Genomic DNA, 20748 nt, shown 5'->3' on the forward strand with positions numbered 1-20748 from the left:
AACCTGTTTCAGTATAGAAGAATTTCCACCGTATAGAAATTAAGAATACAAATTAAGTGAGATTTTTGAATTTGCAGTTATTTGATATATTAACAATGAATTAAAGAAGATATGTCAGAAATTATAAGCATTTAGTAGTATCCAGACTAGGTTGAGAGAATTAACATCTCCATGAAATGAAATGATGACCTTTTGGGGTGTAGGTGGTAGATGATGGAGTATAAAATTCTGTGGTTGGGTTATTCATAGACATAGGGGAGAGTTGAATTGTTTGTTATGTTAGTTTATCTCTTGTTCCATTAAGTGCACTGCAGACTAGAGGAAGTGGCGGCTTGATGTCCAATTGGCAAGGCTAGAAAATTCCTTCTGAAAGAGTCTGCTCGTTTTGTACAAAGTATTGCTTCCATGGACTTGTAGCAAGGAGAACACCACACAAACCTTTGTTGACTTCCCAGTGTCTGTGCCCCTCCTGGCCTCTGATGTTCCTTCTCTAACTGCATTACCTTCTGGCAGCTCAAGCTGAGGAAGCCTGGCTTTGATGAATTTGTACATTGCTCTGTTCTGAATAATGCTGGATCTGTACAGTAATTACATGGATGACAAATGGATATTGCTGCCTCAGTCTTGCTTCAGCAAGACACTTTGCTTTTTGAGTGTGCACATTAATAAAAGTAAACTGTGATGCCAGAATTCATGGCTTTTATCATGTCATTGATGTTTTGTTGTATTTCACTGTGATGCGAATTAAGGCGTTTATAGATGTTGAGACTGTATACTAACACATATAATAGTCATACAATCTTAGAATGGTTTGGGTCACGAGGGAACTTTAAAGATCATCTGGTACAGCCACTCTGATTGCAAAAAGATCCTTAGAGTCAGTCTAAATCTACTTGCAATTTGAAATGATTGACATGTATCTTCTAAAGGATCTGTCCTTTCTCTATTACAAATACATACATTCACTGTAAACTTGTGCTAGATCCTTTTGCATTACAAAAGAATGTGCCAGTGTACATGCAGTGATGTGACTCCAATGCCTGACTGACCACACCATGGTTTTTATTTATGTAAAACTGAATGCTGGTCTTGTTCAGAGTAGTAGGCAATAAGAAAAGCAACCATTGGATGTTATTTTTTGCTTTCAGTTTTAAGTGTCTTTGTGCCTCATTTAATGCACAGCTTTACCAATGAATTATAACCTTTCACAAACTTGTGCTGAGCTGCATTTATGAAACCATCTGTGTCTTATTACTGTTAATGAAGTTAAATTTAGTGATGTGCTAAGCATTGAGCTGTTACTGCCTTCATTTTATGTTCCTACCTGAAAGCACAGTGAGATTGTGTGGCTTACATTAACCAATTTAAAAAGTCACTTTCAGAAACAGATGTTCCTTAGTTCTAGTCTGCGTGTTTTAAAAAGATGTTTCTCCTCTTATGATTTTCAAGTATTTTGAAATAACTGTGGTCATGAGTAATTAAAGATGTAAGATTTCAGGGTAACATTTTTTAAAATTATGTGAAATAGGAAGAAAAAGGGTTTTGTTTGTTTGTTTTGCTGTTAGGGTTTGTTTTTCCTCAGCAGAAAACTCATGAGGAAACTGCCAGTTTACAGAACTGTCAGTGCAGTGACTTGTTTGGTATTAGCTCCAACATTGCTCTTCTCTTTGCGGATAGTTTCATGTCATAGTTACATCATAAGTCTCTAAGTTTAACCATCTATAAATAAATCAGCATGAAAACACAGCTGCAATATAATACAGTGTATTTCTGCAACAACAAAACACAGATTTTAAGAGGCCATTGCATCTTAGCAGGACCAACAGTCTCTGCTGCTGGAAATGATCACAGAAATTTCAGATTGAAATAAGCACTGGGAAATAATCTTAAGAAAACCAGTTTGTGTTGCTCCACACACCCAGCAGAAATGTTTGTGCCTCCATCCTTTTTTAGCGTAGAGCAGATGCTTCTCTGAGTGCACATACCTGCAGGACAGGGCAGACTTGTGGGTGCCTGCAGTGTTCAGGGACATTTCAGTTCAGTTATACCCAACAAGTCAGTGCATGGATTCAGTCTACTTCAGTCTTCAGCTAAAAGCATGAGATGAAACCGATTCAAACCAGTTACTGGACCCTACCTTGTGAAAAGTATGGCAAACAGTTCTGGACATCTACCTTGTTTTAGTTCCTATTACTCTTGAACAAATGTATCAACAGAAAATAATTTTCATTCATCACCTATGTTGTTGGCTTGACAATCTGCTTTTCCAATGTTTTCTGTCATTACAAGTATAGTGTTTTACAGAAATTTGTTTCTATGGTAGCAGCTGACTTCTGTGGTGTCAGCACTGTATTCTTCATGTAGAGCACTTTGCAGGGATTATTGAGATGATTGTAAAGACAACATAATTCAAATTTCTCAAAGGTCAATTTGATATCAAAGGTCTTTCTTATGCTTAATTCTAACTATTACTTAAATTATTTAAATTTAAATCTAGATCATCAATGATAAAAGATTAAGAATCTGTCTTACTGGATCCTTTCCAACAAGAAAAGACAGGAATTATTTAAATTTAAATGCACTCATAATTGTGATTTAATTTCTCTCTATCTCTCTCTTTTCCCAACAGCGGCTCTGATTCGAGGAAATCGTAAAAACTGTGCTCAATTTTCTGTATCTCTTGATTGGTTGATCAGCAGATTAGAAAGACTGGAAGCCTCTTCTGGTATGTTTTTTAGTATTTAAACTTCCTTATTTGACCAGTTCTAAATTCTTTAAAATTGGCGATGTACTTGTTCAGCCTAATTATAATGAAGGTCTTATTATGAGAGAGTAAATTATGTCAATAAAGTGCGATATATATTTGTAACACTTTTTTTTTATACTGGTTTCAGTTGTACTTCTACTTAAAGTTCTGGCAGTTTTGTCTTTTCTATGACCAATTGGATGTAGTATGACCTTTTAATTCAGGCAAAGAAAGCWTTTGATAAAATAGCTATTCAATAGTGTAAGTGGTATTAATTAGCTTTCTAATTCTAGTATCTTCCCTTTTCTTTGTAAGTCTGCATGTTTTTCAGGATTTGCATCAAACTAAATATAACAATAGTCAATGGAGTGGATGTAATTGGTTCTGTGTAATAGTGTTACCTATGCAATATATGTACATTTCCTTTTGAATCACCTCTTTCGCTCTTGAGGTGTAAATTTCTATTTAAAGTTAACAAGAAATGTTTTTCAATTGCAGTTGAGGCTCTTTTGCTATACATAAAGTATTTTTTATGGAATAAAAAGAAGATGGCCTCTTTTGTGGAAGATGGCCTCTTGAGAGCCTTTTAAGGCTTCTTTTCTGTAATAATTATTTTCTGGTATGGTAAGTTCAAATGGCAGGAAGGTTTGCAGTCAGACCAGTGGGTAAGATAGTTACAATAACAGCTGTAACCTACCTCTCCAGTTACACATTGTAATTTATTCCTCTCATCTTCTTGGTGTAGTGTCATGTGTTGTTCCATGAACTGGAAGGAACATAATAATTGATTGCAGAGTTGTCCTCAGGAAATGAAATTTCATTCCCCATACTGTTCTTTCCTTTCCTCAGTCATACATCTGCCACAGATAGATGGAGTGCTCAAGAGTCTTTGAAATATTAAGGCCAGGAAGGAAGTATATACCCCATGGCAAAAGCTCTTTGTTTTATATTAGACTGGTAAACATTTAAAAAAAAAAAAAAAAGTCACAGGCCTAACAGTCTTTTACTGTGATATTAATGAATGATAAATATTCTGCTATTGCTGAGCATTCTAAATAGTTCCAGGAGTTGTCTCAGTGCAGGTCACCATTTGGCATATATTAATAAATTTCTTACCTCAGTTGTATTCAGTGGATCAGCAACAGCTGTGAGAACAGATGTGTCAGAGAGTAAACAAGGTGCTGGTGTCCCGTCAGCTTTGTCAATAAACATTCATGGGCATTCAGTTTATTTGCCATAAATATGTTCCTGAGACGAAATGACCAACAACATGGGAAAATATTGTCAGATTTCAGTGGCAGGAGCGTTGTCCCTCAAAGCCAAGGGTAAACTGGCACAGCATTGATTACCTGGTTGGTAAGATCTGCAGTGGGTGATTGCAGCTCTAAAGAGGAGTTACACACTGATGTTTCTCCTCTTGCACATTTTTCCCTTTGAAATTCTTGGGGCAAGCAGAAAGTTTAGAAGCCATTAATCTTGAGGTTGAAACTGGTATAGAGACTTTGAAGCATTTGCCCATGTGAGCCCCTCTAGACAGCAACATTTCATAGAAGTTATTTTGCAGAATTTTATTTTGTGTTTTAGCTGCAGGTCTTTGGCCTTAGGGCTGGGTGCTGTTTTACTATGGGACTACTCCTGGTATGCACCTGATCTGTTTCAGCCTGATATGTTTGTGCTCTGAATGCTTGAGCAGCTCAAGAGATGAGGCAGCAGGAGCACAGGAGGCTTTGCCTGTATCCTGACAGTACTTCTCAGGTGGTGACACAGACAGCTGTCTGCCTATAGCACAGGTGTCTGATTAGAGGTCTGCTGATCATCTTTGCATCATTGCAGTGGGACATTAGGTTTGGAGATCCTAACCAAATAGTTGTCATAACTTGAACATTTGTGTTAGTTTACATTATTGTTAGGGGAACCTGCTCTGTAGATGCTGTGATCATCTTGCTTTAATGAGCATTTGAGTAACCCAATTCAAACTGAAATAAGCATTTAAAAAAATTCAAAAGCATAAGTTAGACCATTTTTCCACTAAGCTGCACCTTTGGCTTGTGAGCATTCATTTAAGGAGAATGATCTCACAATTATGCAATTTCATGGGATTTGACAACAATCTTCTTAATTTCAATTTATTTCATGAGGTCTTAATGGTGAAATTATTTCCTAAGAGACCTAATTTTACATCTGAAACTCCCAGGGCAAGGACTTCCAGAAATAATGTAAAACTTTTCACTCAACTTTTGGAGATTCAAGATGAAATTTCTTATGGCAGCTCTCAAAATGCAGTGTTACATGGTTTCCATTATGTATGTAGGTATTTTTAAATTTTAATCTCAAACCAAAAAGATTTCAAAATTAAAAGCTTCATTGTTCATGATAGTATAGTAAGGTATGAGATGCATTCTATAAACTGCAGAATGATCTGACACTGCAGTTACTCTGGGTATGAGCCTCCTGATATGCTACAAAAACTCTGCATGTACTAATGATTGCAACATTCTCTTGTTCTGAGTTTTCTCCTAAGAACTAGACCAGTTGTACTCCATCCCCGTGTGTACTGGTAACACAACTTCCATGTTACCTCCAAAACTGATTTTATAATAAAGACTTTTTCTAGTTTTGAGGGAGTCAATTATAAAATATGTTAATTAGGCTGTGCTTTAGTTATCTTGAGAGGCACAGTAGGTTTAGCTTTTAGTATGTAAATGTAATTTTGTGATTTTATGTGGTATGTTTGCTTGCCATATTTTAAGCTTTATGTGGCTTGACGGGCTGAGAATATTCACTGTTTTAATTTACAGTGGTAGATCTTCAACAGGAAGAAGCACTGGCTTATATTAAACTTTTAATGTCTGAATACTTGGATACATATATTCCCTTAAAAACATTTTTTTAAAGTAAAGTGTTTATGAGTAAGAAACACCAGACTCCGTTAATCACACCAAAATTAAGCTCACCTTCAGAATTAAAGTTGTCAACTACATCACCTGCATGTGTTTTCTGGAATGTGTTATGATAAAGATTTGATGCTATCAACTATTATGAATAAAATTCCTGTTTTCAATTTTTCTTGTCCTTGAACTAAAAGTGTTATGAAAACAGAACAAAGGCATTAAATACATGAACAGCAACTGTGAACTGATTGTACAAATTAGATCAGAAATTGATTCATTTCCTGAGCTTCACTGAAGCAAAAGAAAGAAAATTATTATCGGTCCAAGAAGAAATATGTCTGAGAGCGGACCATGTTACAAAGTGAGATATCACAAAGCTGAGTGAATAATGCAACACAAATGCTTCAGCTGTTTCTTCAATCCATAAATTAAGATTAGATCAGTCTTTCACTCTGAAATATATTCCACATGGGATTAACTAGCCCTACTAAGATTTTAAAGGATTTAAAATACAGGTGAAAAAATAGAGTACAGCAAGTTGGTAATCTAATGTTGAGGAATACAATCAGTGCAGGTAGCTCTGTGTGCAGCCTGCAGTGTGAGCTGCAGGTTGAGGTCTGGGTGAGATGAGAAGCCTTGAACAGCTGACTTTTTGCACAGCAAGGGTCCCAGGAACCTCTGGCCTAGGCAGGTGACACTCAGGGACACAGAGGAGTCAAAGACCCCCAGGTTTTCATCATGCTTAGACTGTAAGGGTGTAAAAGCCCAAGTGCCCACAGATTCACAGACTGTTCTGGGTTGGAAGGTGCCACAAGTATCACTGAGCCCAACTCTTAAGTCAATGGTCTGCACAGGGACTGAACCCACAGCCTTGGTGCTATTAACACCCTGCTCTAACCATCAGAGGTAATCTCCATTTCCCTTTTTATGGGGATCTGTCCTCTGTAGCATTCAGCTTGAGCTGTTATTTTGTTAGTTATTGCACCACAATGAAATTATTTCAAGGATTGGGGCATCTGGGTCTCTGCTATGAGAAACTTGGGGTCGAGCTGCTGAGGAAACCTGGCCTGACTGTGTGAATGTGGGGTGTGTAGCTCTGAAGGGGCTGTGGGCTGAGCTCAGGTGGTGCAGGAGTGACTGCCAGAGTGGCTTCTGGATGGTCAGACAGGAAAGTTTTTTTAACATGAATATCCTCCAAGTAAAGGTTTTTGGAACTAGATAATACCAGGTTTTGAGAATTTTTTAGGTGCATGCATTTTATTCTAGTACTTTTCAGTATGATATTGGAGGAATCAATATATTGTCCTGAAAAGACATGCTCCTTTCTTCCATTAGTCATTAAGAAAAATTTTCACTCTCCTTACTGTGAACTCTGCATATCATACTGTTCGTGATATTTGTATTGAATTCTTATATAAGTTGAAATGCTTACTGCTTTACTGCCTTGAGCAACTCCAATAAAATTGGAACAAGTCTAGTTGTCTTTAATGTAGRCAATCCAAAAGGGAATCAGTCTGAACAGACACAACACACTCGTGTGATTTTTTTCTGAAACACAGGGAACAAAATGTATTTGATAATTAACATTAAGATGCTAAAGTAATTCAAAACTCTTTGAAGTATTTTCACTTCTGTTACTGCAAATGTTAAAACTAGAAAATGGGCCCTGTGTACTATTTTAAGACAAAAGGTTATGACTCTACCTCCAGAGAATTCAAAGGATATGGTTGCTACACTTATGTATCATTCAATACTGGATTACCCTTTATATTGATAAAGTGTGTTTCAGGGCTGAAGTGAGAGGTAGTGAGTGTCCAGTTACCACGTTCTGAATGTAATGATTTCCATGCATTTTCAGATCACTGTGACACACACAGCTGTTGATCTTGTTATAGATTACCCCTGTAGATTAAGGATGCTTTTGTAACACTTTGTTAACCTCCCTAGGTACTTTTACTATAGTCAGTGACCCCTGACCTAGTCTAGTGGCAGGCTCGGTGGACTGTGCTACTGCTATATTGCTACAGAGCATCTGCTCTTTTAGCGTTCTCTCATGACTCTTAGGTTTTTTATTCTTTTTAACAATATTATTATTGTCAGTATTCATAGAATTATAGAATGGTGGAAAAATGGAAGTGCACATCTATTGCAACCCAGATCATACCATTGCCAAATTTGGGTTTAGTATGTTCTTTTATTTATGGGTGAGGCTTCTTGTGCTTAAACCTTCAGGGCTATAGAATCATTTTGGGAGTTCACCTGTAGCTCGTTACCAACCTGCATTTTGTGTTTATGTGTGCATGACTCTGTCTTCAAATATCCTAACACACCTTGTTTGAAATCTGTTTACTGGAGGAATAAAATTATCACTGAATCTGTTGTCTTCCACTTTTTCAAYGTTTCAGTGTTTGAGTAATCCCTACTCTTTATTAGTGATGACAGCATATGTCACTCCACTCCTCTGGAAAAAACAATAAATAGTATGGGGATAAATGGTGATGGTGCTGTAGGTTACCTGCAGTGAGTGATGTTCTCTTCATCACTAGAGTCAAAAAAAGGCCAGAGTACTCTTACTGAGACTGTTTTTGTCTGTTGGTTCTATTTTTCCCTCATCTAGGGGAGTTTGCAGTACTGCATTTTCCTTTAATGGAAAGAGGGAATGGCAAAGAGCAGAAGACTCATGCTGTGGATTTTGCTTTGCATGGATTAAGTTAAATGTTTGGAGAGATGGATTGAATAAAGGGCTGAGGACAGAATGATAAGAGCTGTACATTGCTGAGATAGATTGCATATCTCTAGATTTAAGATTAAGCTGCTTCTCAGCTTTCCTACAGCCCCTTTGATTTTTCTCATGGCCATAACTATAGCAACTGATAACAATGAACTACATGTACAATATTTCTTTTCCAAAGGTACAAGATCCCAAAGCAGGCATTGGCTTGGTCCAGTACACGTGGGAGCTTACTTTATTTCCCCATTACAGAGAAACATTTTAAGGCTAATGATTCTTCATGGCAATGACAGCTGCTTTATTGGGTTTGTCATACACAATGATTTTTTTAACTATTTCATGTTACTGAGCAACATATTAGGAACTATTATGTACAGTTATGACTTTAGGAAATAATTATTTTAGAATTAAAAAGAAAAAATAATTCTTCAAAAAGAAGAAATAATTATTTAAGAAATAATTCTTCACTTTGAAGAAATAATTATTTTTCCCTAGGAATCCTAGAGGTTTTACACTGTGTGTTGGTGGAAAGCCCAGAAGCTCTAAACATTATTAAGGAAGGACATATTAAATCAATCATCTGTCTTTTGGACAAACATGGAAGAAACCATAAGGTAGGTAAAGACTAGGTAAAGCAAGTATATTGAGATGAACATTTGTGAACAAAGCAGGCTCATTCTTCTGTATGCAAGTTCATTTCAAATGCTTTAACACTGTTTTGATGAGAAGGAACAAAATATTTCCTAYAATGCATATGAGCAGTTTGAAGAAGGAAAGTTACCTTATTTTTGGCAAAAACTTTGATGAACATACTAATTCTCAAGGGAAGTGGGAAGAATGTTTTAATGTTGGGAGAATTTCAGAATTGTTCTGAAATAAAACCACTGTTGGATGTTGGATGAATTACATACCATTACATGTCTTCCAGTAACAAGACATAGAGCCTTACATTGCCTGAAATAATAGCAATGATAATGAAAAAGTACATAGGATTAAAGTGTCTTTTTTTTTTTTTCCTTCCAGGTTTTGGATGTTTTGTGTTCTCTCTGTGTTTGTCATGGAGTAGCGGTGAGGTCTAATCAACATCTAATCTGTGATAATCTCCTGCCAGGAAGAGATCTGCTCTTACAGACACGTCTTGTCAACCATGTGAACAGGTACAAACAAAAAGAAAAAAATCTGCATCTATGAACAAAGTGAAAAACCCAACTTGTGTTTAAAATGAATGGTCACTACAGAAAATCTCTTCTACTTCCAAAAATTTTGTTATGGTATTTTATTCTCACTAGGATTTTACTGTTTACTTACTAKGATTTTAATTTCCTTTTCCCTCAGCAGTAGTGATTAAATTTGAAACATGGGTCAGAGAGAGCTGTCACAAACTATAGCTGCCCTATACTGTTTTAAGTCTGCAAAGCTATAGTCTTGTCTAAAGATTAAGGTCTAGACCTGTGCATTCTAAGTATTGTCAGCTGATGTCCTGTAATTGCCTTTGTCTTTGTGGTCTTGTGAGGATTTCCTAATCACCTTTGGCCAAAATTAAGAACATAGTGCCAAAAAACTTCACTAGTGCCTGGAATATTTAGAGAGTGCCTTCACCCTTCCTTCCATTGGTAGAGTTTTAGGACCTTCAAGCAGACATTAATAACAAGATTTAGCTAGTTAGATTTACCATTTTAAATTGGTAAAGTATAATTTACAGATATTATTAAGTAAGTGTTTTTCCAGAGTTTGACTTTTGCTGAGGTAGAAGAATATGTCTTTGTGTGAAGATCTGTGGGCTCTTCCTCTTTCTCAAAATTACATTTGTTTATAAAAGTCTCAATCATTGATTGAGAAAAATTGAAACACAGAACTAGTACATATAATTCAGAGTTCATAGGATTTATTAGATGCTGAAAGGTGTAAAAATACCCACACTGTATTTTTTATGGTGGCTATTTCAAGCTAGAGAGTGTGGGGAACTGACTGTCTCCCTATGCTTGACTTGCAACAGTGTGGAGAACATCTATACTGAAACACTTGGCAAAAGGCAACCCATATGCTTCTAGAAGGAAAGTTAATTTTCTTTTCTGATACAACTAATTATTTTGTAAACAACCGGATCAGTAAACTCTGCTTTTATACTGACTTATATTTCACCACCCATAGCAGCCCTTCCTCCCCCTGGTAGAGCATTCCCTCTACCAGAAAGCACACTGGGACTGGCTTATAGCTACACTTTTGTTGATTAGTCAGCTTGAATGTATAAAGAAAATATTGATACAAGTAATAACCCAATCTGAAGTGGAGGAATGTGAAGACTACATACTTAAGTCTAGAAGCTTAAGATTTTTTGTGATATGGGTAACCAACCATTAAAAAATAGCTAGTATTGATTTTGGATGCTTCGGTGCTCTATGACTTTAATCCAAGTATGAATGGCTTTTTTAGTACAAAGCTGTCACAGAAATGGCTGTCTGGAGACAGATTTTTTTTTTTATAGGAATCTGTATTCAGTATTATCTCCAAAATCAGATTAGAAAAGCATAGGTGTTTTTCCTTTTCTTTCCTTCTCTTGATCTTTAGATACATGACTCTACATGTTGCTATTTAGCTAGATCTTGAATAAGCACAGTAGTGGTTTGGCTTTTTAAGTAGTCTTGTGAAGTACTGTAAAACCAGTAGCAGTAGGAGCATCACACTGATATTAAGGATTTCTATAGCCACTACAGTTTACTGAGTTGTACAGGACTTGGAACAAAGAAGGAAGAGGTATGAGACAATTTTGAGATTCAATAGATTTGACACTTCACTTTTGTATCTTTTAAAATGTTATTCTCCTGAATGGATAATCAGTGCTACAGAATGCAGTTTGGTATGTAAAATTCAGCCTTCGATGTGTACTTACTACATTTATGTTGGTAACTGGTGAATAGCTGTGAGTTTTCTTGCAGGATTTAACATTCTTTGATGTCAAACACATAAACCATTATTACTGGTATCTGAGTGAGGATACTATTTCAGTTGCTGAAGCAAGCAATTTTTTACTTCAAATTTATAGACATTTTCCACCAGAATAAATAAATAAATAGCTAAATATGCTACCCTCTGGGAGCCAAAGTCTGAGATGTTGCCTAGAGGGTGCCTCAACTTATTCAGAGCACAGATTACTATCCATTGTTACTCTTCTCATGGGAGCATAAATAGCATCACAAGCTGAAACCTGAACAGAATCAAGAAAGACCATAAAGCTTTGAGAGTGAAAGTGAAAAGCGCTGCAGCTCAAGCTGCCCCTTTTTTCATTTTAGCAGTTAGAGGAACAGTTGCAGCCAGATACAAACATATAATGCAGATCAGCTTTTGGCTTCATTTGCTTGGTTGATTGGAATGAGTGGGGGACCTTTTCTACCTGGATTTCACCAAGCCTTTCCATTAAGTTTCCCAGAGACTCCTCCCAGAGCAACTAATCCATTAGGGTGGAGACAAGGGGTCTGTGCAGTGGGTGGGCACCAGCTGCCCAAACACACCCAGAGGGTGGTAGGAAATGCTTTTCCAACTGGTAACAGTCCCAAGAGCCATCCCCAGGGTTTCATATTAGGCACAACATTATTTAATATCTTGTGTCTTTTCCAGCGTGGTAATCTATGTGATTCCATGAAGTACAGTTACTTCTGTTGTTCTAATCACACAAAAGAAGCTTGAGATTTAAGTCAATGAAAAGTATGTAATATCTTGTCCTTGAGATAAGATTTTAATAACTGTTTTTATTCTGTTTAAGCATGCGACCCAACATCTTCTTGGGGATTAGTGAAGGCTCTGCCCAATACAGAAAATGGTACTATGAACTTATGGTGGACTGTCTAGAGCCCTTTGTGACTGCAGAATCAACTCATCTACGAGTGGGCTGGGCTTCAACAGAAGGCTACTCACCCTATCCAGGGGGAGGAGCAGAATGGGGAGGAAATGGTGTTGGTGATGATTTATATTCCTATGGCTTTGATGGCCTTCATTTGTGGTCAGGTATTCTCTTGGCTATTTCRTTGTTATTTATTTTTGTTTTAACATTATAGTTGTGTTTGTAATCCAAACAAATTTGTTTTCAACAGATGCAAAGTGAATAAGGTATTTCAGCTGACACTAGAAAGAGCAGTCTATATTAGAATATGATTGAAACTGACATTGTGTATTGAAAAAATTGGTTTAATGAAGTAATGTGGATGAGCTAATAGTTTACGTTTCAGCCTGGGATTTTTTTGGGGGGAGGGGCGGGCTGTATGTTCACAGTAACGATAAAGATTTCACTTAAAACTTCAAAACTGCAAAAATTGAAACATGATGAACAGTCATTTGGATTTGTAATTCCTATGTAGTAGTGTAAGAACAGTCTGACAGAGTTAATTTGCAGGACTCTCCATTTGTGTTTTTTTTTTTTTTTTTTTTTTTTTTTTTCAAGCCAGATTTTTAGTGGGTCTTTAGAAGCTCAGAGGTACTTTAGAGGTGAAGAAGATTTTTACATATGTTACCATACATTTTAAAACAATATATTATTTCTGTAATGATGTTTTATTTATGTGTGTTAAGACTGATTATTGCAAGACTTGCAGAATCATGTTCCTGTTTGCTCAGTTATTCATTTTTAAAATATTCTTGGCTTACTTTGGATATATTTGTTAACAGTAATTTATGCATGCAGATTATAGTGTTAGAGAAAGCTGAACTGCGTATCTAAAACATTTTTATTTATTGTTGATTCCACAAATACCTCATTCTCTCTACAAATCGGTTGGTCAGTAAAATCAGGGTAACCATACCTTGTTCCCTTTTTCTTAATTTTTTTTTTTTTCACATGATTTAACTTTTGTGAAAAGATTCCTAGATATCATTTAGAATGGGTAGTCCTACAGCTGGACCGGTTTGAACTTCTTGAAAGAAGATTGTACTGTTATTTCACATTGCTGAGAAAGAATCTTTTTATTTTTGAGAGGTTATTGGGCAGTGGTTATAGAACTGCCTGGAAACTGGGGAAGGCTCATTGGATTGGCAATTCTTTCCACTGTAAAAATATGAGCAGGTTTTCTAAAGCACCACAGCAAACAAGGGAGACGATTTAGTGAGTCAGCTGCATCATCCAATGTTTTTGAAGTTCTGAGGCATTGTGATTTGATGCTTAGAAAATAATACAGTTTTACATTTCAAAAGAACTTTCCAATCAAAATAGCAATGGATTTTATTAATAAATAATAGCATATCAACTGGAGTGGCATCTTAGGAAAGAAGCTGCTACTTTGCCACCCATGTATAGTGAAAATTGCTTTGGAACAATGATTCATAATTAATGGTATCATGAAAAGTGTCATGACTGACTTTGACAGATAAAGCATTATTGCAAAAGAACCAGAAAGTAATGAACTAACCAAGATACCTTTTGCACTTAAGGTCACTTTTAGGGAGGAAACAAAAAGATTATTGAAAATCAAAATAATTTTTCTACCCACTGCCAACTTTTCTATCAGATATATAACAACTGAATAAATGAAAAATTGCTTGTGGTTGTTAAGTCAATAATCCTATCAAAAAAAAGGTCAGACCACCTTTCTATCTGCAAATTTTTGTACCTATTGTGAATGTGGCTGGTAGACTTGAAATTATTTGGGTCTTCTTTTTTCACTGTCATTATTGTGACCCATACCTCTCAAACATGGAAGAATTTTAAGTAGCTGTGTATTCATCATTGACCAGTACATATTTGTGTTACCATTCAACCTTGAATTGATTACCTAAATTTTAGTGTCTAAAAAGGCATCTGTTCTCTAGTAATATACTTTAAGGAGATTAAATATCCACTTTTCATTGGTAGCTCTTTTGAAGTTTAGTTATCCCTGCCATTAAATAATTGTCCCTTTCTGTGATTTATTTTAAGCTCTCAGCTAGGATATTTTCCTCTGGCAGTATCACAAAGTCATTTTACACATATGCTGCTTTGGAAGTGCTGGTATTTTATTTTTCCTCAGGGATGGGGGTGATAAGTGTATGAAAATGCACTTGTGGAAAAATTATTGGGATTTTATTATTTTTGCTTCTGTTAAAAACATATGCCATCAGCTTCTTCTTGGAAATGTAGTGTTATTTAAGTCCTTCATGTTTACAAAAGTTGGACACCACAGTTAAAAATTTAGAGCTCTGTTCTTAGTATGCATCATGTTGTATCTCTTACAGACAGTGCATAAAGTTATTTTTGGAAAACTTGTGCAGAGCTGTTTTCATACTGCTTCCAGGGTTTTCCAAAAATTTTCTGCTATGGATGTCAGTAAATTTCAGACACAAGCACTTTGTATTTCTGAATTCTATAGCTTATTTCTCTTGGGAAGTAGATGTGCTTGGGTAAATATAATTTGATGTAAGATAGAATAATGCTTTAGTATTCATACAAAACTTATTAAAAATACATATTTTACTGAATATATATGGCTTAAAAATGTCTTTGTATATGGCTTAAAAATACTGGTTTGCAGTTTAATTGTGAAACTGAGTAGTATCATCTCATACAAGATTGCAAGAGTACCATGATGTGGCCATTAACAGAGAGTACCAAATTTTCCATAAATAATTTACAGTGAGGTTGTTTTCTTTGTCTGAATAGTGAAGCATTCTATAGAAAAGTGTAATAGGTTTCATTGTAGATACTAATGACTGTTTTCAGTTTGCACTTTTGTAATGTAAGGAGTAAAATGTAGTTTTCTTGGTTTTGACTGTTTATATAAATCTCAGTAATTATTTTCACTTACATTTATGTAATTGAGTTTTATTATTTATGATTGAAATAGCTGTGTTGATATGGCTGTATGCTGCTCTTCAGCAGCATATTTATATTTATTGCAAGCTTAAAATCAGGTCTTGGATGTCACAGGTTAGATGCTTGCGTATTAATGTGTTTGTGCTCTATAGCGAAGTTTTTCTTTTTTATTTAGGCTGCTATGAAAACCTGTGCAAGTTTTCATGAATTTCACCAAATGTGTCTCTGTTACTTCCACAGGTTGTGTGGCACGAACAGTAAATTCTCCCAACCAACATCTATTAAGAACTGACGATGTCATTAGCTGCTGCTTGGATCTGAGTGCCCCCAGCATCTCTTTCCGAATAAATGGTCAGCCAGTTCAAGGAATGTTTGAAAACTTCAACATAGACGGCCTCTTCTTCCCAGTCGTCAGCTTCTCTGCAGGAATAAAGTTAGCATCCCATGGAGTTTTTTTTTTGTTTGTTTGTTTTTTGTTTTTTTCCAGTCTGCTTATTTTTTTCTGTATTCATGAATATGCTGTATGTCCCTGGTTGTCTGCTCTCATTTTTCTTTCTGACATCTGCTTTTTTGGGAACGTTCCAGTTCTTGGATAGTGAGAGCTACAACGAAGTCCTGAAGACACAGTTCATCTGTTATTTTTCAGCACACCAGTGTACTCTGGTGGTTTGCACACATTAGAAACAGCTTCTTAATCATTTCTTTGCTGACACATTGCTGCACATTCACTCCAGGGCAGCATTTTGTATCAGCGTTTGATATTAAAATGATATTTTCCCTAACTCACCTGTTATGAGGTAGGAACTATTATTTTAAGAGGCATTATCTGCACTTACCTTAAGAAATGGTGGTCATGCACTTCTTTTTCAGCAGCATGAGTTAATATAAATTCGATCTCTATTCTGGTTGCTGTATTGATTTTCTATAAAATTTCAAGTCACACTTGAGGTGCCAGACTTTTGTCATGTATTGAGCAGTTTGAGGCTATAATATTAGAAAAGATGGTTTGGTGTTCCAGCGGGGGACCAGCTTTATCAGGGCAGGCACAGGTGAAGGCAGAAAGCTGATTTCTGTTGGAGGCAGAGCAATGCTGTGTGAGGGATCATTCAAAGGATACCTCAGAAGTGAAGAGCTATCACACAGAGCACACACCCTCCTCTGATTCCAGATACAAAATACACTCTTAAGGCTTTGCCTTTGATAGTACAGGAGATAGAACATGGCAAAACTATAGATCTGCATGCTACAAAATGCAAAACTCTAAAACAGCATGCTTTATTTTCTTATCAGAGGAATAATTGGGAGATATTATTTGTGTGCCGCATGCAGTTTTTGAATGTGTTCTGGTATAGCATTAACCAAAATCTTGTAAGATGCTTAGTGAAGAGAAGAGAGGCAGAATTTTTCTGGTTTAAGGCTAGTTTTTTGGGTGTTTTTTTTGATTCTGCCTGGATGACAATGTTCTAAGAAGGTTTTTCAGTATTATGTCATTGCTACACCATTATAACCTTATTGATTGAATTTTTCAGTAACAAAAGGCCATGAAAAAATCACCATTTTGTCATGAATAAAAGAATGCTTTCCCCTGGGTTTCTACTGATATGACAAATAAAAGTTTATGGAAAGAAATACAGGAATTTTTATATTGTGTCCTAAGGACTTTGTGTTTTGTGAGAGAAAAGAAAGAACAATGAGTTTTTAGGTTTATTTCTCAAATGAGATTGAATGGAGAGTTGTCCTTAATGGAGAGAGTTCTGAGGTACTTGATTGATTACTCTGAGTTATAATTTCTACCTTTTGAGACTCAAAAGGCTGCTGCTTACTTGACAGTGTCCTGAGTAAGCTGATTATTCTCTCTCTCAGAGATTATTGGTCTCATGATTTAGAATGCTTTTATTGAAGTAAAATTAACTAGGCAAAAGAATAATTTACTTTCCCCATGTTTTTTGACCTCCTGCATCATGAACTCCAGCACCAGTTAGAGAAAGTTGAACTGTAAGCAATGCAAAGAAGCTGCAACATTTTTTCCCCTCCTTTTTTTTTTCTTTTTAAATAGCATTTAATATTATTTTGGTTTAGAGACTGATTAGGCTTGACACTAAAGGTTATCTAAAGTAATTCTGATGTTTACAGGGTACGATTCTTGCTTGGAGGTCGCCATGGAGAGTTCAAGTTCCTTCCTCCACCTGGGTACGCTCCCTGCTTTGAAGCTGTCCTGCCAAAAGAGAAGCTGAAAGTGGAGCAGAGCCGAGAGTACAAACAAGATCGAAGCTACACAAGAGACCTGCTGGGTCCCACTGTCTCTCTGTCACAAGCGGCTTTCACTCCAGTTCCTGTAGATACTAGCCAGGTATAGAAATGGAAGGATTGCTTTTTAAACACACATACATTTTATATTTATATATATGTGTTAATTCACATTTGATTGAATTTGTACTTTGTCCCAAACTTGTTTTTTCCTTGGGATTTGTTGAGAGATCTGTTTTGTACAAAGTTTGTCTGTTACTAAAGTTTGGGTGGCATGTCAAGCAACTTATTTGTAATAGTCTCTTCCTCTATTGTCTCTTCTCTCTCCAGATTGTTTTGCCTCCTCACCTGGAAAGGATTAGAGAAAAATTAGCAGAGAACATCCATGAGCTTTGGGTTATGAATAAGATTGAGCTTGGCTGGCAGTATGGACCGGTATGTGCCTTTCAACTTAATTTTCTGCTAATTGCATAATATGATTCTACACACTGGGTTCAATCTACTAATGGGATTGCATTTTTTCATCATCTCCCCAAAACCAGTGAGGTTTTAAACATCTTCTCACTGAAAGTGTGTGGAAGCCAACCGCACTTGTGCATTTCTGAGTAAATATTTCCGAGATATTAAAGCAATTTAGAGCTGAAATTTTCAGTCCAACTGTTAGCACAGAAAGGACATAGTGAGTTTTTTCACCTCCTTTTTGTTCTTGGAGCAAGGTGTTCAATGGACTGGTGAAGTAAGCCAATGAAAACAGCTCTGGGTTCTCTTTACATGTGCTGACTGACATAACTCTTTCAGAAGTCCCAAGTAAGTATTGCTTATGTGAAATTCCATTAAATCTGCTTTTTACTTTCCTTTTCTCATCTTTTTCAGTCTCACGTCTGTATTAGGAGCTCTACATAACTATTTTCTCACCTCTTTTGAAATTTCTTTTTTTGTTAAAGTCAATCACTAAAAAATTATACAAGCTTGTTATTTGTAGCCCAAATGCTGTTGCTTTATGAAGAAATATTGCTGTGAAGAGTTTATAGAAACATGCAGTAAGTACTAGATAGAAGTGTAAAAACATTGTCTCTGTTTGAAAGAGAGGTATTTGCTAATGAAGGCAGGGACCCCCCTTGGAGTGGTGGATATGACCCCCCCTTCCCTCCGAATTATTATAGCTTTGGAAAAAAATCACGGGCTTTCAGGCAGGAATATGGGTAAAAGGGAATAACAGTTTTTACTAATATATATATATATATATAACAAGGTGAAACAAGTAACAATAATAATAGCAATAACCAGCCCAGTCCCCAACCCAGTGACAGCCTTATAGAAACACAGTCTCCCTCTTGGCGAAGTTACAGTTTTGTTGGCAGGGATGCTGCTGGCTCTCGGCTGAGCAGGGAGGGTGCGAAGATTCTTCGGAGGCTGCAGGGGACCTGGTGGCGCGGGTCCGGCTGGCTTAGATCTCCCGCGGCTTCGATGATCAATACAAAATGGCAGAGGTGGATGGAGAAAAAGTTTCTCTGCAAAACTCACAGTGGTAAACGCCAGTGCTCTTCTGGACAGCAAGGAACCCAGGACCACACTGAGACGAGCAGGAATCCCACCGCTGTGAAACGGGATGGAGCAGAGTTCACCCCCCTGAAGCTAGGATCCTCGGCAAGGCACAGGAGAGAAAACCACGGTGCCGCAAGCAGGAACCCCCTCTCCACCAAGCTGCAAAAAACCAAACTCGCAATCCCCCCCCACCACACAAAAGCTCTCTCCGACCGACCGTTAGGGTGTGGCATAGGTATTATTGTCTTTTAAATCACCCAGCAATTAAAAGGATGACCGGCAATTACATATCCCAGCAACAAATGGGGGAAGAAAAAATTCCCAAAGAAAGGGAACAAAAGGACAGGAATTTTAACCCACAACACATGTATTATATTTTTTGGTCTTCTGAGGAGTTCAGATTACAGTTTTAAGGTAATTTGGCATAGGTGTTATATTTGGTGTAGCATAGAGCAGTACTTAAAAATATATGATTAACAGAAAAGACCTCTAGATTTTCTTGTAGTTAATTTACCCACCAAATGAAATGCAAAACCTCAGTTAAATTAACGTATCAAAACATTTTAATTGTGGTGTGATCATACCAGCTGCGATCATACCAGCTGCGAAGCAATCTATAGGAATTCTTAGCATATCGTTATGGATCACTGAGATTCTAATTGTGCAATTGAACATTATTTAAACCATATATCATAAGTATCAAGTTAAGAAGTGATAAAGTTAGCTATGTTCACAATAAAAACAGGTGCTAAATCTTTTAAATCAGCTCAATTTCTCTGTCTAGCTTTAGTGAGGTGTGGTAGGGTGTGCTCACTTTGGGATTGTGACAAAGTATATGATGATCATTTTGTGGAGGCTCATTTCTTAATCATACTGGTTTCTCACAGATGATTTTACCCGTTTCACAGAATCACAGAATAAGCTGAGTTGGAAGGGACCCACAAGAACCATCAAGTCCAACTCCTGGCCCTGCACAGCACCATCCCCAAGAGTTACACCCTGTGCCCGAGGGAATTGTGCAAACTCTCCTTGAACTCTGTCAGGCTTAGTGCTGTGATGACTTTACTATGCAGCCTGTTCCAGTGCCCAGCCACCCTCTGGGTGTCGAACATTTTTCAAATAAGCAACCTAACCCCCCCCCCCCGACACAGTTTCAGGCCATTGCCTCAGGTCCTGTCGTTGTCACTGTCACTACAGAGAAGAGATCAGTGTCTGTCCCTCTGCTTCCCCTCATGAGAGAAGTCTCCTCCAGGCTGAACAGACCAAGTGACCTCAGCCACTCCTCATACAGCTTCCTCTCAAGGCCCTTCGCCATCTTCAGTGCCTCTTGGACACTCTACAATAGTTTAATGTCTTTCTTTGTGACACTCAAAACTGCCCCCAGAACTTGTGGTGGGGAGTCCTCTCCTTTGCCCAGCTGGCGATGCTGTGCCTGATGCCCCCAGGACACACTTGTTCCTCCTGGCTGCCAGGGCACTGGTGACCCATGTTCAGCTTGCCATTGACCAGGATCCCCGGGTCCCCTTCCATGGAACTGTTCTCCCTGATCTGTCTGTACATCCAGGGCTGCCCATTCCAGGTGCAGAATCTGGCACTTTCTCTTGATGAACTTCATAGGCCTGTTTGCCCAGGCCTCTAATTTGTCTGCAGGGCCTGGCTGCCATTTTATGTTCCTTCTATGTATCTGCTTCGTCAGATCTGTAGGTAGTATTACCAAAGTGATACCCACTATTACAGGTGATATTACTGCTGCATTCTATGCCTGTACCAAAGTAAAATAACAAGCTAATATAGAGAAATTTTCGACTTTTAA

General features: G+C 37.2%; 1 protein-coding gene across 1 annotated transcript in view; it reads left to right on the forward strand.

The window, feature by feature from the left end:
* Positions 1-20748, forward strand: part of RYR2 (ryanodine receptor 2) — a 288052-nt gene that overhangs the window by 104253 nt on the left and 163051 nt on the right. Inside the window, exons 17-23 of the mRNA XM_057379481.1 lie at positions 2630-2725; positions 8864-8982; positions 9392-9525; positions 12129-12370; positions 15384-15576; positions 17277-17493; positions 17721-17825. Of these exons, the coding sequence (XP_057235464.1) occupies positions 2630-2725; positions 8864-8982; positions 9392-9525; positions 12129-12370; positions 15384-15576; positions 17277-17493; positions 17721-17825 (1106 nt within the window). The remainder of the gene's footprint in view (positions 1-2629; positions 2726-8863; positions 8983-9391; positions 9526-12128; positions 12371-15383; positions 15577-17276; positions 17494-17720; positions 17826-20748) is intronic.

This window comes from Malurus melanocephalus, unplaced genomic scaffold (assembly GCF_030028575.1).
Source record: "Malurus melanocephalus ecotype Western Australia unplaced genomic scaffold, MMel_1.1 scaffold_408, whole genome shotgun sequence".
NCBI lineage: Eukaryota > Metazoa > Chordata > Aves > Passeriformes > Maluridae > Malurus > Malurus melanocephalus.